The following is a 14,975-nucleotide window of genomic DNA, read 5'->3' on the forward strand; positions in this document are numbered from 1 at the left end:
ACTATCTTAGGCATCACCCATCTTAAACTAACACTAATAATATAAAGTTCCATAATTTCATTGCCATTGCAATGAGGCAATTAATGATCGAAAATTTTCTAGTTTTTACACATAACACACCAATTTCACAGCACCATACCCTTTTCCACCAAGTTATCTATAGTAAGGATTTTCCCCCAAGTTCCAGACCATACCCCAAAAAAAAAAAAAAAATCAAGTGGGGGTTTTTACCTGTCAAACAGCCTTCCAAGGAAAATCCAAGCAACTAACACTCAACTCCCAATCATGAGCAGCTCACACGAATACAGGATTCCAATGGATTTCTCCATTTCTCAACTAAATGCAATATGATACCATAGCCTCTTCGTTTACAGCTAATTGAAACAATACAGGATATGAGGATGTTTAAGTCCTGTTAGAGCTCCACATATCCTCCCCAAATCTAACCCTTCTTCCATCACCTAGACCAAAGCCAACAAATCTATAGAAAGAATTCTAACCTGTTTTAATTCCTTCCAAAGACCAAAACCATAAGAATGTTGAAAAGATAGGATTCAAGATGAGGAAATCAGCTTAAAGATATGGGTGGCCCCTATTGATGAAAAGATGAAGGAGAGTCGCTTGAGATGGTTTTGTCATGTACAAAGGAGACCAACTAATGCATCAGTTAAAAAGAGTAAGATGATTCCAGTTGAAGAAATGATTAAGGGTAATGGAAGACCAAAAATAACATTAGTTGAAATAGTATAAAAAGAATGACATGTCAAATAAGCTATCAATTAAGGAAGAAATAGAGGGTATGACTTCAAATATAGTAGAATGGAGAAAAGAATACATGTGGCCAATCCTTACTAATCTGTTGAGGATCCATAGATGGTCTCAAGAAATTTGGGATTAAGGCTTTGTTGTTATTGTTGTTGTTGTTGTTGTATTTTGCCCCCACCAACTTCCTCTAAAGTAAATCACTCTTTTGGCTAAAATGCCAAAGCCATTTTCCCAATAATGCCTAATTAAATGTAGTCATCTTCTTAATCCACAACCCTCTTTATGTAAAGGCAAACTAGCAATGCCCCAATCTACAAGATGAATCTTATTCTCCTCCCCCAACCCTACCCAAAGAAAATCCTATTGGAGCTTTTCCAATCTTTTAGCTACATTAACTGGCATAGTGAATAGGGGCACAAACTATAGGTAAGTTAGACAACATACCCTTAATGAGTGTGAGTCAACCACCTTTAGAAGATATAATCTTTACAACCTAACCAACCTTCTCTCCATTCCTTCAATGATAACATTTCATAGAGACCACAACTTGAAGTGAGCCCCAAATGGAAGACCCAAGTCATAGGTAATGAACCAACATGACATCATTGCCACTTCCTATATCATCCAACAAACCCACTAGAAAAATTTCTCTCTTACCCAAATTTATTTTCAAACCCATCAAACAAAAAAAAAAAAAAAAAAAGAGGCTCTCAACATTCTTATTTTCTCCATCTCTTCCCCCACAAAGGATAATCATATCATTGAAAAAAGACACAAAAAAATAAAGAAATAAATAAAAAAACCAAATGGGATATAATCAGGATATCTCCATGACTCCCCTCAACTGTAAACCCCATCAGATGAACATCCTCTATTTCCCTATTGATCATCTTACTCAGCAACTCCACAACTAGAATGAAAAGAAGAGGGGATTAGGGATCCCCATAACACAATGTTATATATTATCCTTAAAAAATTTTCAATCCCTAAAGACATGTTTCAAGTTCTTGCACATATAGCTTGAGATTCAAAAGCCCAATAAAAATTCATAATAAGAACCAGCTACATGAATATACAGCATCTCATTCTTAAGCTTGCTTCTAATTTGGACTTCAGAACATGAATTTCAGTTATTAAAGAAAGAAATTAAATTAAAAAGTTAGAAGGACTCACCATGAATTTCCAGCAGCATTAGAAATGATGTTGTATATTATCCAGGGATGAATACCAACTTTGACACCAAGAGAAATAGCCTCCAGTGAAGCAACAAGATGAATGCCCTCAAGCAGCTCATTAACCATTTTAATTTTACTGCAATAGAAAACGAAACCATGACTTAAAAAGACATTTTATACACCATCAACTACCATAATAAAACCTCTAATATCAATTTAGGTCACTATTCTAACAGCTAAATTAAGGAAATTTCGTTTAGCAACTAACAAGCATGTTAAGCATATTTTTAACTTTTTTACTATAAAAATTTACATTGGCTATCCAAATTATTAGTAAAACCATTAGATTAAGCCAATACAATTTTACAGCAGTCTTGATTATGAAAAGAAGGTTTGCAAGCAAAGAAGAAAACACACCTTCCAGCACCAACTTTGCCCTCAAAAACGTAAAGCTTTTCACACATTGCTGCTCACAAAACACATTCACAGATGATATATTAACATTTAGAATAAAAGGTAAATATATAAGGGTTCACAAAACAATATTCTAATACAACCATATTAGACCAAGAATGGATCTACCAGAGAGAAAAGGCCGAGCCCTTGCAATGGCGTCTGACCTTCCTGATGAAGTAATCTGAATAGTTCAAAAAACATCAGAACCCTTGCTGTTATGGACTAGCTGATAACAAAAACAAAAATTGATCTTTACATTTACAAATAATCAATATGGGAAAAAAGAAGATATAATGTTAAGACAGACATAACATTACCATGACTTTTCCATCTAACAGCTCAGACATTCCCCTAGAGACATATACATCTACAAGATAAGCTATCTCACAATCATCTGCAAGATAAATATACAGGCAGATGCAAGCAAAAATTTCAATATCAGTGCTATATGTCCCAGAAGGAAAGCAACCATCAAGATCATAAAAAGAAGATTGGTACATAATAGAAACCTTCAGTTCCTGAGCTAACTTGGTTTCATGCTTGGGAATTAGGAGTGACCCCCTAATTTCTTACTAATTGAAAATAAAATTTTTAAACAGAAAGAAATTACATAGGTAAAGAATAGAAGTCTGACATCCATTTCCCAATTATGGAACATTCCTTTGACATATGAGCATGAATCACATGAAACATAAACCTAAAATCACATTGATTGCTGACAAAGGATAAATTATCTACTGTGTGTGTGAGAGAGAGACAGAGAGAGTTCCTCATTTGCAAACCAAATAAACAAATGTACGATATGTCAAATATACAAAAACAACAAATGTTTACTTGTGTGTACATGCCATAAGGTTCACACATCTGGTGATTCTTTAATGGATTGCCACTCTTAAAAACAGTCCACTATATATATTTCTTTTCTACTATAGCAGATAATGTGTTCTTTACATGAGCATCAGTAATATTGACTTAAGAAACAAAAGTTCAGATTTTATAATGGTGTCTTCTCTGCAACCGAATTGAACATAAATATTACTCATAAGAGCGCATTTTCCAGAGAACCAAAGTAGTATAAAGGAAAAAATTTCAAGGTGTAAATTGCCTGTGAGGCGCTTTTCCAGGTTCTGGACATAGGTAGGTAATATGGTTGAGTGGAGAATGATGACAGCATCCTTGGGCAACCCTGCATATACATAAAGTTACATATTTTGTATATCAACCAAGCGACTGGCGATTATATTACACATTATGTGGAGAAGCTTCCTAGAGACCTTTCAAAGCGCCCTCGTTACCAAAAATTACATCATTTATTTGATCTGCATTAGATATTAACACAATCAAAGCTGCAACACCTGCAAGGAAAAATTGAGCAGGAAAAGCATCAGGCAGACATTTCTAAGACACGAGACATACATTTTCATAATTTCCATATGACAAGGATTCAAAACTCATTAAACAAAGTATAATAACGATGGTGATGCTGAGATTGGGTTCATCTGTAGACTTAGAATTGATAGGAATATAGTCAAATTCATGAAACTTTTGGTGGTATAAAGATATTTTAAAAAAACAATTACAGATGATAGTAACACATGATATAACCTTATTGGTTCAATTGATGGCTTCTAACAGGAAGCCCTCAAGGTATAACCTGGTAAACCAAATTGGAGCAAAAGGTACATGCCATCATACTTAATCTAAAGTTCATGGAGTATCAGAGTTTGAAGAAGGGAAACAAGGAGCCCTCAACCCATAACAGATAGAGGATTTATTTCATCACATAGTTTGAGCTCCTAGAATATGACACCCTTGGGTTTTCTATTCGATTGTATCAAACGGCCCAATGAAATGGGATTTCCTGATTGAGCTGCATCATTCTAGGGCAAGCAAATCATTTTATGATGAAGAGGATGAGCTTCAAGAGAATAATTCCCAGTTCTAGCAGAGCAGTCAGTTCTTGCAGAGTAGAACCACGCAATACCAGACAAGAGATAAGGCTTCCATAGAAGACTTTTTTTCTGAAAAGCCAATTCATTTGGGATCAGGTAGACATTGTTTCCTATTAAATATCAGTCCTGTCTTTGTGCCTTCACATCAAGAATTTTATGTGGTTTATTATTTGTTCTATACGTTCTAAGTTAAATTCAATCATCACTTGGTAGCAGTCAATTTTCGTTTTAGTATTCTTGATAAATTACCACTAGTCCCAAAAGTTTAAACTACTAGGAAAAGGTGAAATTCAATCATTAACCAATATTCTAACTCCCCGCCCCCCCCCCAAAATGTAGACTCTACCTTACCCAACATGTGGGATTTTTTACAATAGTAGCTAGAGTGAAGACATGGTTCAATGTAAGACCACTTGTTTTGATACCATAACAAATTAACACTAGCACTAAAAGCTTAAGTTGTTTTGAATCTGTAAATTTAACTATTATTCAAACCATCCTTCTTTACTAATGCTGAAAGACAAGAATAAATAATTTAGAGAAATGAAAGCAAGAAAGAGAAAGAACGCAAAGGTGGCTTACATCCATGAGATAAAAACTCTAGGGGCAACATCTTTACTGCATTCTCAATTGTCAATTACAATGAACCTTACAATATATTGGGTCTCTTGGGCCATTACATTAACATAAACCCAATATCTTTAACAACTAGCACTTGTCTTCTCAAATTGGTCCTTTGAACTGTATCAAAAATTTCCCAATTGACCACTAAAGGTTTTGTAATTTTTGCCTATAACATACTTAAAATTACTTTTACCACTTCCTAGTAGGCGTCAATAGAATTTAAGATTTTCTTACCGAGAACATAATTTAATTGACCTTTGCAAAGGTTTGTGTGTGTGTGTTTCCTCATAAAATGATAATAAATAATAAAGAACTTTTGCTACTGTTCAATAATAAATGAACTTTGTCCCTCGTCATATGTAGCATATCCCATTATTCAAGGTTGGAAATGAGAATATTTCACTATAAATATTGAAACTGACAAGTGGCAAGGTAAAACAAGACTTTCAAGTCATAGGTAGAATCAAGACACCATCATCCTCTGTTCAGAAAACAGAAACAAATACAGAATATACTAACTGTGGATATTGTCAGTCATGTGTAGCTCAGTTGATTATAATTACCCAACAAAAAAAATAGGCATCTAGCCAAACATAGATCATCACAGACATGCATTAATAAGATTGTTTTACCTCTCCCTGCCTCCATAGGACTAGGACATCTTATTCCCCCAAGTTTCAAAAACTCAGTTATCAAAGGATCATATATCTGCAAATGGAGAAATTGCAATGAAACATTAAGTTAATTACCCCAACATAAAATTATCTTTTCACAGGATGACATATCAAACTGATTACCAAGGACATACATAGTGCATAATGAAAAAGAGACAAAAACTAGATAGCCTTTTCTTTTAGCCTTAAGATTACTTTTTTAATAAATTTTGCCTTAAAAAAGTTAAAAATTAACTAACATACATGACTCAGAAATTTCAAGTTTTATCTAAAAGAAAAATGCACATTTATCAGTCCATTTGCCCATTTTTATTACTCATTATTAAAAGAACATTACCCCATGTTGGCCCAGAGAAACCAAGGGCCTAGGGTGTGACATCTATTGCAGTCCCAACCATCAACAATTTTGCATCAAGTGGCAATTCTCAAGAATGTAACCCACACTCATTTTATTTGATAACCAAGTCAAATTATTACTGTGAGTTAACCACTCATCACATTGTTCAATGCCTGAAAGGATCAAGGGCTCAATCGTTTGTTGCTAGAACACTAATTGAAATATAGACTTCCTTGTTCTTGCAATCTAATGTTTTCATCGTTTAAGATATTCGATTGGAGTTCTTGTTCATGATTCAAACATGCTAAACAGTTTGTTTTCTATTAGTAATAGAAATTCATTTAAAAGGAGCAAAATAAAGTGGTATCCTAGTACACAGGATGTATACAAAAGAATAGCAAAGACCCAAAAAAAAAAAAAAGAACAGAGATAGAAAACTTAGCGACTAAACTACATGAAAGTAGCCGTGGAGAAAATATAGGAATTGGAAGTCAACTCTTATAGCATCTTTAGAAAGAGAAATTTAAGATTGCTCCTTTCCTTCAAAAGTACAGTCATTCACCACACGAGGCATGAAGGAGCTATAATCCAAACTTCCCCACTCCTAAGATTACTCAACTTCCCCTTCCAAGATTCCAATGTAGCATCTACTGAATTGGGCATTACTCAAGTGACACCAAACAAACAAAACAGTAGCAACTACCCAACATCAACTCCTGTTTCCCTGAATCTCTAATTACCTGTTGCCAATATTTTCCTTAGTGTTGTAGTCCATGTGAAAAGAGGCTTACTATATCAACTTGCAACTCTGGGTGGGGTTCTAACTCTCCAAGGCTTACTCTATCAACTACAAGGAGTAGTATATAAAAAAAAAGGCTTAGTAAATCAATCACTTGAACGCATTATGATGTTTTACGCAAGGATTTAATATTTTATTGATTAAAAAGTAACAATAAATTTAAGTTTCCCACACCTAATCATTGAGATACAAAAAGTTAGTTAGATTGATTGTTTATAATCCTGTTTAGATGCCATTTACTTGTTAATTACATGGGAAATACCACATTCTAAGTTGTTCCTCACTTTATAGAAACTTGAAGCAACCCATACAAACAACCAACAAAGAAGAATTTTTTTTTTATTTTGTTTATCATTGTTATAGCAATTGATGGAACAAAGCAACCGTTGAAGTCTAAAATGCTAATTGCATCATAAAGGTGGGATAAGCAAAAATCTAGCAAGTTCCCCATAAGTCAGCACATTGTTAGATGCTTAACCTTGCCTCCAATCCAATTGGTTGAAACCCTCATCCCCCTTTAGGTTAGCAAATTGTAAAGGCCAGTTGGTAAGAGCAAATTAGTAGTTCGATAACGTATAAATTTTCTTTCCTCCTTTTTTTACAAAAGAGTTCATAACTAAATAACTAGACTAAGAATCTCGATTGAGTAATATCATAGATTTTGAGGATTAAATATTTCCATTTGGTTACAATTTTTTACATGGGATACACAACTACCAAAATCGATAGTTTAGAAACAGACCAATTCATTCAGTTCAACACTGAACAAATGCCATTTTCAGTCCATTTGACCCTCTAAAGTTTCTTAGAATTGAAGCAAATTAAACCAGTCCATTCAACTTTTTACTTTACCAGAGAGAACCAATTCAAATATCATCATCATATTTGTTCATTTCAAATAATCAAACTTTATAACTTTTTTTTTTCCAAAACCATTAATCTTATATTTTCATATTGTAATTATAGATAAATTATTTTTGTGGTTTTCTCCAACGGAATAAGAAATGACAGCTATTGATCACCCATGCATTATGCATATATCACGGAACATAACAAATACAATAAAATAAATCTACCCATACATAATTTTTCCCAAGTCAAATGAAAAAAAAAAAAAAAAAAAAAAAAAAAAAAAAAAAAAAAAAAAAAAACAATAAAAATCATATTGCTCCAATCATAACTCACCGCATAAAATAAAAAGTTATAAAAACAAAAAGGAAAATTCGAGCGCCTAATATTGCTCTAACAAACAACAATATATTTTCTAAAAATAATAATTAATAAACCAAAAAAAAAAAAAAGAAGCAAATAACAGTGTGGTCATTTTGACCACTTAGGCACAGAAATGAAGAACAAGAAATAGAATAAATTCAAGAACGAAACCAGAGAATTCAATTTACTTCTCTAACATTTTTTCCAGACAACTAATCCATCGACCAAGAAAGAAAGCAAAAAAGAAAGAAAGAGAGAACCTCGAATGCCTGGACAGCGTAGCCAGAGCGGAGAAGAGAAGCGGCCAAGTCGAGGCTGAGGTCGTCCAAGTTCACGAAACCAACCACTCCTTGATGATTAGACGCCATTGTTGCAAATAGAGAGCTCTCTGTTTTTTTTTTTTTTTTTGGGTCTGTGATTTTACTTTCTTTTCTTTACAAGAAATGGAAACTATTTCAACTCTCAACTTTCAAGATTATATTAGAGACTGAGTGAGAGAGACATATATAAATCAAATGGAGACGTATAGCTTTCTCCACAAATAAATAAATAAATAAATGGGGGACGTACATATATAGCATAATATTCGCCGGTAGCCACGTTTTAAAAAAGTGTAGAGACTATTTAAATAAAAAATAAATAAAAAATGCAAAAGTAACCAACTTTTTTTACAAACCGAGCAGTTATTGTAAGTAAAAAAAATTAATGTCAGCGGTAATGAGTTTAGATAAAAATTAATAAAATTTTATTATATTAATAATTTATAAAAATATTATAAAATAATTATGATGGTAACATTAAAATTCCAAACTCGCTTTTTTTTATAAACAGTGAGGGCTTCAATTTTTCTACATTAATCATTGCCAACTTCTAGCATATCACCTAAAATATAATAGGTAAGATAATTTGTGGATACAGTATTAGAACTACAGACTCACTTTTTATCAATAGGTGGGGGCTGCAATTTTTTTTTTTTCCATGTTTTTTTATAATAAGCTTTTTACTTTTTGCATTAAGCTTTTCACTTTTTCCATTGACATTAATCATTGCCCAACTTTTAGTATATCACCTAATATATGATATGAATATATGAACATATATATATATATATAAATTTATGTTAGAGTACAAAAGATTTTTATTAATTGAGTTAACTGGAATCCACTATAATATAATATTAGAATTTCACAATAGATTTTTTTTTTTTTTTTTGAGAAACCACAATAGGTTGTTTGATTCATCAATGTTGTCAATATTATAATCTTACACTTTTTTTTTTGGATAAAAATCTTAGACTTATATTTAATTTGTTAAGTACACAACAAGTTGCAGTATTAATTTCAACCCAAAAATCTTGTATTTTAGTGTTATTGTGTCTTCTTTTTTTTCTTTTTTCTTTTTTTGAAGAGAACCAAAATTCAAATCGCTTTTCCTTACTTATGATTTTCGAATTATCCTCAAAAGGAAAAGGAAAATATAATTTCAAGAATCCATTATTCAATAAATCCATCATTCCAAAAGAGTTTTTAAGACTCCACGGAGCAAACAACAGTAAATGGTCAAAGATGGAGGAAAAGAAAACGAAAGGAACTTTTTTTTTTTTTTTTTGAAACTAGAAAATGGAAGGAATTAAAAGACGTTTTAACTTTTAAGAAATATTGTATTTATTCCAAGGATTTAGTGGGAGTGAAATACAGTTTTGCTCCCAGAAGTGAAAGAAAATTTATTCCTTCAAAAAAATGGAGAAAAAATGTCAATGTTATCACATATTGAGAAATTGGATATTTCTTTCTGTTGTATTCATCCTTTTATAAATTCTCAAACACGTTAACAAAGTGCTTTTTTCCATTTTATTACATTCTTTAATGATTTAACCACATAAATCCTCACATTAATAATCCTAATCACAAAATTTAAGATACTCTTTTTTTTTCTTTTTTCTTTTTTTTGCTAAATAAAAAATAAATTTTCAGTGTGAAATCATCGGCCTCACACTACGTGACGACAATAAATAATACCACACGTACCACATGAGCCTTGTATTTAAGTTACTCATCATTGATTGGAGAGCTCCATTTATCTTTATTTAAAACTAGCATACTGTTATTCACAAGAAGATTTTAATTTTTAATACGATTTATAAATTATTTTTAATAAATTCTTTATTATACGACCATGAGGTTTTTATGAATTCTTTTTTAATAAATTTTTAATATAATATTATAATCTTACACTAGGAATAGTAAAATATTTTTCTTAAAAAAAGGAATAGTAAAATACGTTTCTCAAAAAAAGGAAAAATGTAAAATACACTTATTAATTAATGTACTTCCCCGCAAGTACAGCAGTGACAGGCAGGCTGCAGCCAGTGCTGAATCAGTGCGACTATGTACAATTGTTATGTTAATCCGCGCATACGTGGTGCTGACGGTGAATTGCTACCCAAAAGATTGCTACCCAAAAGAAGTATCTTCTTGTATCTTGGATCATTGAAATTTGAAAGTTTCTTTTTTCTCTCTTTCCTTTTTTTTGTCCTTATCCTGACACGACAAAAATGAATGAAGAGACGGCAATGAAAAGGAAAACATGACGAAACTTCCTTTTGCTATTGTTTTGTGATGGGGTAATATTAGAAATTAATGAGGTCAAATTTTTTATCTCATTTTTTCTGCTCTATTATATACTTTACAAATAAAAATATGTTATATATTTATCTATTTTTATTAAATGTTAAATTTATACTTTTTATTATTTTAATTTTCTAAATATAATGGGTTATTTATTTATTTATTTTATAAAATTAAAAAATAAAAAACATAAATTTAACATTTAATAAAATAGATAGACATGTGGCATGTTATATGTAGCATGTTTTTATTTGTAGAATATATAGTCGAGTAAGAAAAGTAGGATAGAAGATTTGGACTTGAAATTAATAGTGGGGACATATAAATTAATAGACAAAATTTAGGTATAAGATTTTGGGTGTTATTCTTTAGGTTTTTTTTTTCTTAAAATTTAGTCATGTGACTATTTAACTGAAAAATACACTTTTATACCATGAAAAAAAATTTACATGACAGAACCTTAAGAGAAAAACCTAAGAAACAGCATATAAGTATTATACCTAAGTTTTACTCTAAATTAATTTAATTTGGTGCTATAATTTGTCATGTAGTGAGTTGTGATTAATAAACACATTTTTACTAATTATAACTTATCACGTGACAAATTATGACACAAAATTGTGATAATTTATGTATCTTTACTTCTACTCAAATATAAATTTTAAATCTCAAATTTTTGGGCCACCAAGTAGGCCTAGTCTATTCTCAAAAAACAAAAGTAGGACAAGTCTATTCTTAAAAAAAGAAAAAAACAAAAGTAGGACAAGTCTATTCTTAAAAAAAAACAAAAGTAGCCTAAGCAGCTAGTTGTACTATGTAAGATGGCGTTGGTGGCACCAGGGCCCTCTTGGATCGTACTTTACTGCCAGTAGATGGTGGTTGTCAGATTGAGATCAGGTATTTGGTGCAATACTCGTTAATGGCTGAGATGAAAAGTTTTTAAAAATTAACTTTTATTCTTAATCATTAAATAAATAAAATTATGCTTATCAAAAAATTAATAAATAAATAAAATTATAAAAAATAAAGTGAAAAAGTGGAAGTGGTGAAAAAATTTAATTTATCATTAAAAATATTTTTGCACACCGTGACTTAAATCTTGTACACCTTGATCACATATGATATTAACTTTATAACAAAAAATTATTATAACATGATAACAATACACATACATGTATCAAACCATTTGTATTTTCTGATTATTAAATTATATTATATTTACAATATACATGCACATATTCACACAAATTACTTTATAACAAAAAAAATAATAATAATGCACATATCAGACACATACGCACAACTAACAAACACTCAATCTTTACTCTTAAAATCAGATACATCAAGATAGTCAAATAGAAAAGAGAGATGAGATGAGATTTATGAGAGAGATTCAAGCATTTGATTAGTTAAGTAGAGACTTAGTGTATTATTAATGTATGGATGTACATGATTGTGTTAGTCAATAATTCACACTATGTAAGTGGGATGATTTTTGTCATTTAGTTTAAAATATTTTTATAAAAACAATGACAAATAGATAGTGACAATTGCATAAAAATAAAAATGTTATACCAACTTAATAAAATAAAATAGTTATATTTATTCACATTAACAATAGATAATAACGATTGATAATGAATTATCATGTGATAATTTCAAAATATGAAAACTCATAGAGTAATATTGTAACATTTTATGTATTTACAACTTTTTTTTTGTCAATAACTAAATATATTTAAGTTTTCTTTTTATTAAATTTAACTTTTTAAATGACACCCTAAAAAAAATTTATGGAGTTGTCACTGCTCTAATGGCATCTCCAACACAATTTCCTAATGGTTTCTTGATGTCTGCTGCCAAAAGCATTGGTGTATGGATGGTGGGTTTTTTCAAGGGAGATTGTTGAAAGGTGTAGGTAAAAAAGATAAATAAATTAGGTAATGATGAGACTTGTTTTTTACCTTTATAATTTTTAAGTATTACATGTTCTCCTCCCCGTTGAGATTAAAATGGGAAAGAATAAAATATTTTTTTACAAAAAATGGATAATTACACTTTACCCACCTATGGTTTGCCTCTAATTTGACTTGCCTACCCGTAATTTCAATTTTGACACTTTACTCACTTGTGATTCCCTCTATTACTAATCCGTAACTCACATCTCCTTCAGCCATTACTCTAACACATAATATGTCAAAAACAAAAGCCCAAACAGATCAAAGCATTCTCACTCAAATCTTGAACATGAAGAACATACCCAAAAATCTGAAAAATTACAAGAAGTTGAACCCAAAAACAATATCCAACACAGGCTCAAACCCTAAGCTGACCGACCAGCCCAAAACTTTTCCAAGAGCAAAATTCCTCTGCAAATGCAAAAGTGGTTTTGGGAAGTAAAAATAGTCAAAACCCCAAACACATTTCTAGCAAAACCTAGAGCACAGAATTAAAAATCCCAATTCAGTGGCGAATTCACTGATTATCAAAACCTTAAACTCCATCAAAAGAAACCCAAAATTTTTCACAACATTCTCATCCCAATCCCAAATCCAAACTCGTCTCTTCACTTCCATTGCCAACACCCAAGAGCCCCAATCCAAGGACCCATCTTCCTTGACCTTCACATTCTCATCCGATGGTAAAACCCACAAAAACGACAACAACAACAGCATTTACGTTAAGGCACCGAGCTCCAATTCCCAGACGACGTCGTCGTCATCGTCCGTGACAATGCCGATGTCGTTTGACTGGTTCGATAGTGGGGATCATAAGAACATTCTCAAATCTCAAGCCTATGAATCCAAACAAAACTGTCAAGAGGATAGAAAAGATTGAAAAAGAAATTTGTGGTGTGTTTGATTTGGTTTTGATCTTTGTTTGCAGTGGTTGTGGGTTATGTTCAAAATTTAGGGGTTTAATTTTTGGTTAATCTTCAAGATTTCTAGGTTTAGTTTTTGGTTTGGGTTTATGTTCAAAAATTTTGGGTTCACATTTTTTTTTTTTTTTAGATAATAGACAGAACTATATTAATGTAAAAGAGTAACCGTATACAAACATACAAATATAAAGAAAAGAACAAACGCCTGGGCTTGCTCTAGTGAGCCAATTCAAGAGACAAATAGGAAAAAATAAAGCGCAAGTCATATTATGTTCTTCAGATTTTTGGGTATGTTTTTCATGTTCAAGATTTGAGTGAGAGTATTTTGATCTGTTTGGACTTTTGTTTTTGACATATTATGTGTTAGAGTAACAGCTGAAGGAGAGGTGAGTTACAGATCAGTAACGAAGAGAATCACAGGTGGGTAAAGTGTCAAAATTGAAACCACGGATAGATAAGTCAAATTAGAGACAAACCACAAGTAGGTAAAGTGTAATTATCCCTAAAAAAAATTTGTGGTGGTATTGGTCTTACTTCCTACACCTCAAACACTTATATTTATGTAGTGACCATCATACTAAGGTGCGTAAATAATAATATCCTTTTTAAAGAAAGGGAACCATACCCTAGTTTGTTTACACTAACTTGGTATTTACTCAACTGATACAAACTAGTAGGGAGTGTATCTACCATCAAGTTAGATTCTTTTGATTAGCATGATTGATGGACAATGACTATTTGTAATTTATTTATTTTAATTATAGAGATAATAAAGCAATTAAAACTGAATCTAAAACATTCTGTTTTGTTTAAATGATGTCATTAATTTGCGCTTGAGTTTGACATTGTTGCCCAACAGAAAATGTAGTCGAAACGACCATAAATGCATGCCAAAATGAACAAAGCGGGTGGGACGCCACCACATCAGACCATTATGTCCAGTTGTAAAAGGTTTTAAACAATTTTTTTTTTTTTTTTTTTTAGAAAAGGGTTTTAAACTCTGCTATAGAAGCAATGAATTTCACAATATTTTTTTTCTTTTTTTCTTCATATTATCTTAGGTGACAGATTAAGATTAGTACAAGTACAACTATCATATCTATATGGCATTTATGGTACCTTAATAATTATAAAATAAAAAAAATTGTGAAAGTTATATTTATGGTATATATAGACGGACTTGTTATGGCTTGGACATTGCTGTTACACAGAGAAAAGGCAGTCAAGACTCAAGAGACCACTATAAATGCATGCCAAAGAGAACAATTATAAGTAGAAAAGCCATCACTTCAAATTATTAACCATTCTGTCCTTCTAGGAACACAAAAACTGGAGATGTTATGTCCACAATATTTTCACAATATTTTTCCAATAAATTATAGTTGATTAGTTGTTATTGATTCTAATTTGAAGTTACCATTGAAATTACTTTTCTACCCCTCCAATAACAACCTGTAACAACTTGCCACATAA

General features: G+C 31.4%; 1 protein-coding gene across 3 annotated transcripts in view; it reads right to left on the reverse strand.

The window, feature by feature from the left end:
* The window catches only part of LOC115962725, a 32,298-nt gene extending 23,776 nt beyond the window's left edge, over positions 1 to 8,522 (reverse strand). For 2 of the 3 annotated variants that reach the window (XM_031081603.1, XM_031081602.1), the window contains exons 1-8: positions 8,255 to 8,522; positions 5,605 to 5,680; positions 3,671 to 3,751; positions 3,502 to 3,582; positions 2,714 to 2,790; positions 2,523 to 2,577; positions 2,358 to 2,406; positions 1,939 to 2,076 (exon numbers count right to left, since the gene is read on the reverse strand). In XM_031081603.1, the coding sequence (XP_030937463.1) occupies positions 1,939 to 1,941 (3 nt within the window). In that variant the 5' untranslated portion in view covers positions 1,942 to 2,076; positions 2,358 to 2,406; positions 2,523 to 2,577; ... (3 more) ...; positions 5,605 to 5,680; positions 8,255 to 8,522. Of the gene's footprint in view, positions 1 to 1,938; positions 2,077 to 2,357; positions 2,407 to 2,522; positions 2,578 to 2,713; positions 2,791 to 3,501; positions 3,583 to 3,670; positions 3,752 to 5,604; positions 5,681 to 8,254 lie in introns of those variants that run through there. The other variant, XM_031081604.1, reaches the window with a different exon arrangement.
* Between the last annotated feature and the right edge of the window lie 6,453 nt (positions 8,523 to 14,975).

This window comes from Quercus lobata, chromosome 10 (genome assembly GCF_001633185.2).
Source record: "Quercus lobata isolate SW786 chromosome 10, ValleyOak3.0 Primary Assembly, whole genome shotgun sequence".
In the NCBI taxonomy this organism is placed as follows: domain Eukaryota; kingdom Viridiplantae; phylum Streptophyta; class Magnoliopsida; order Fagales; family Fagaceae; genus Quercus; species Quercus lobata.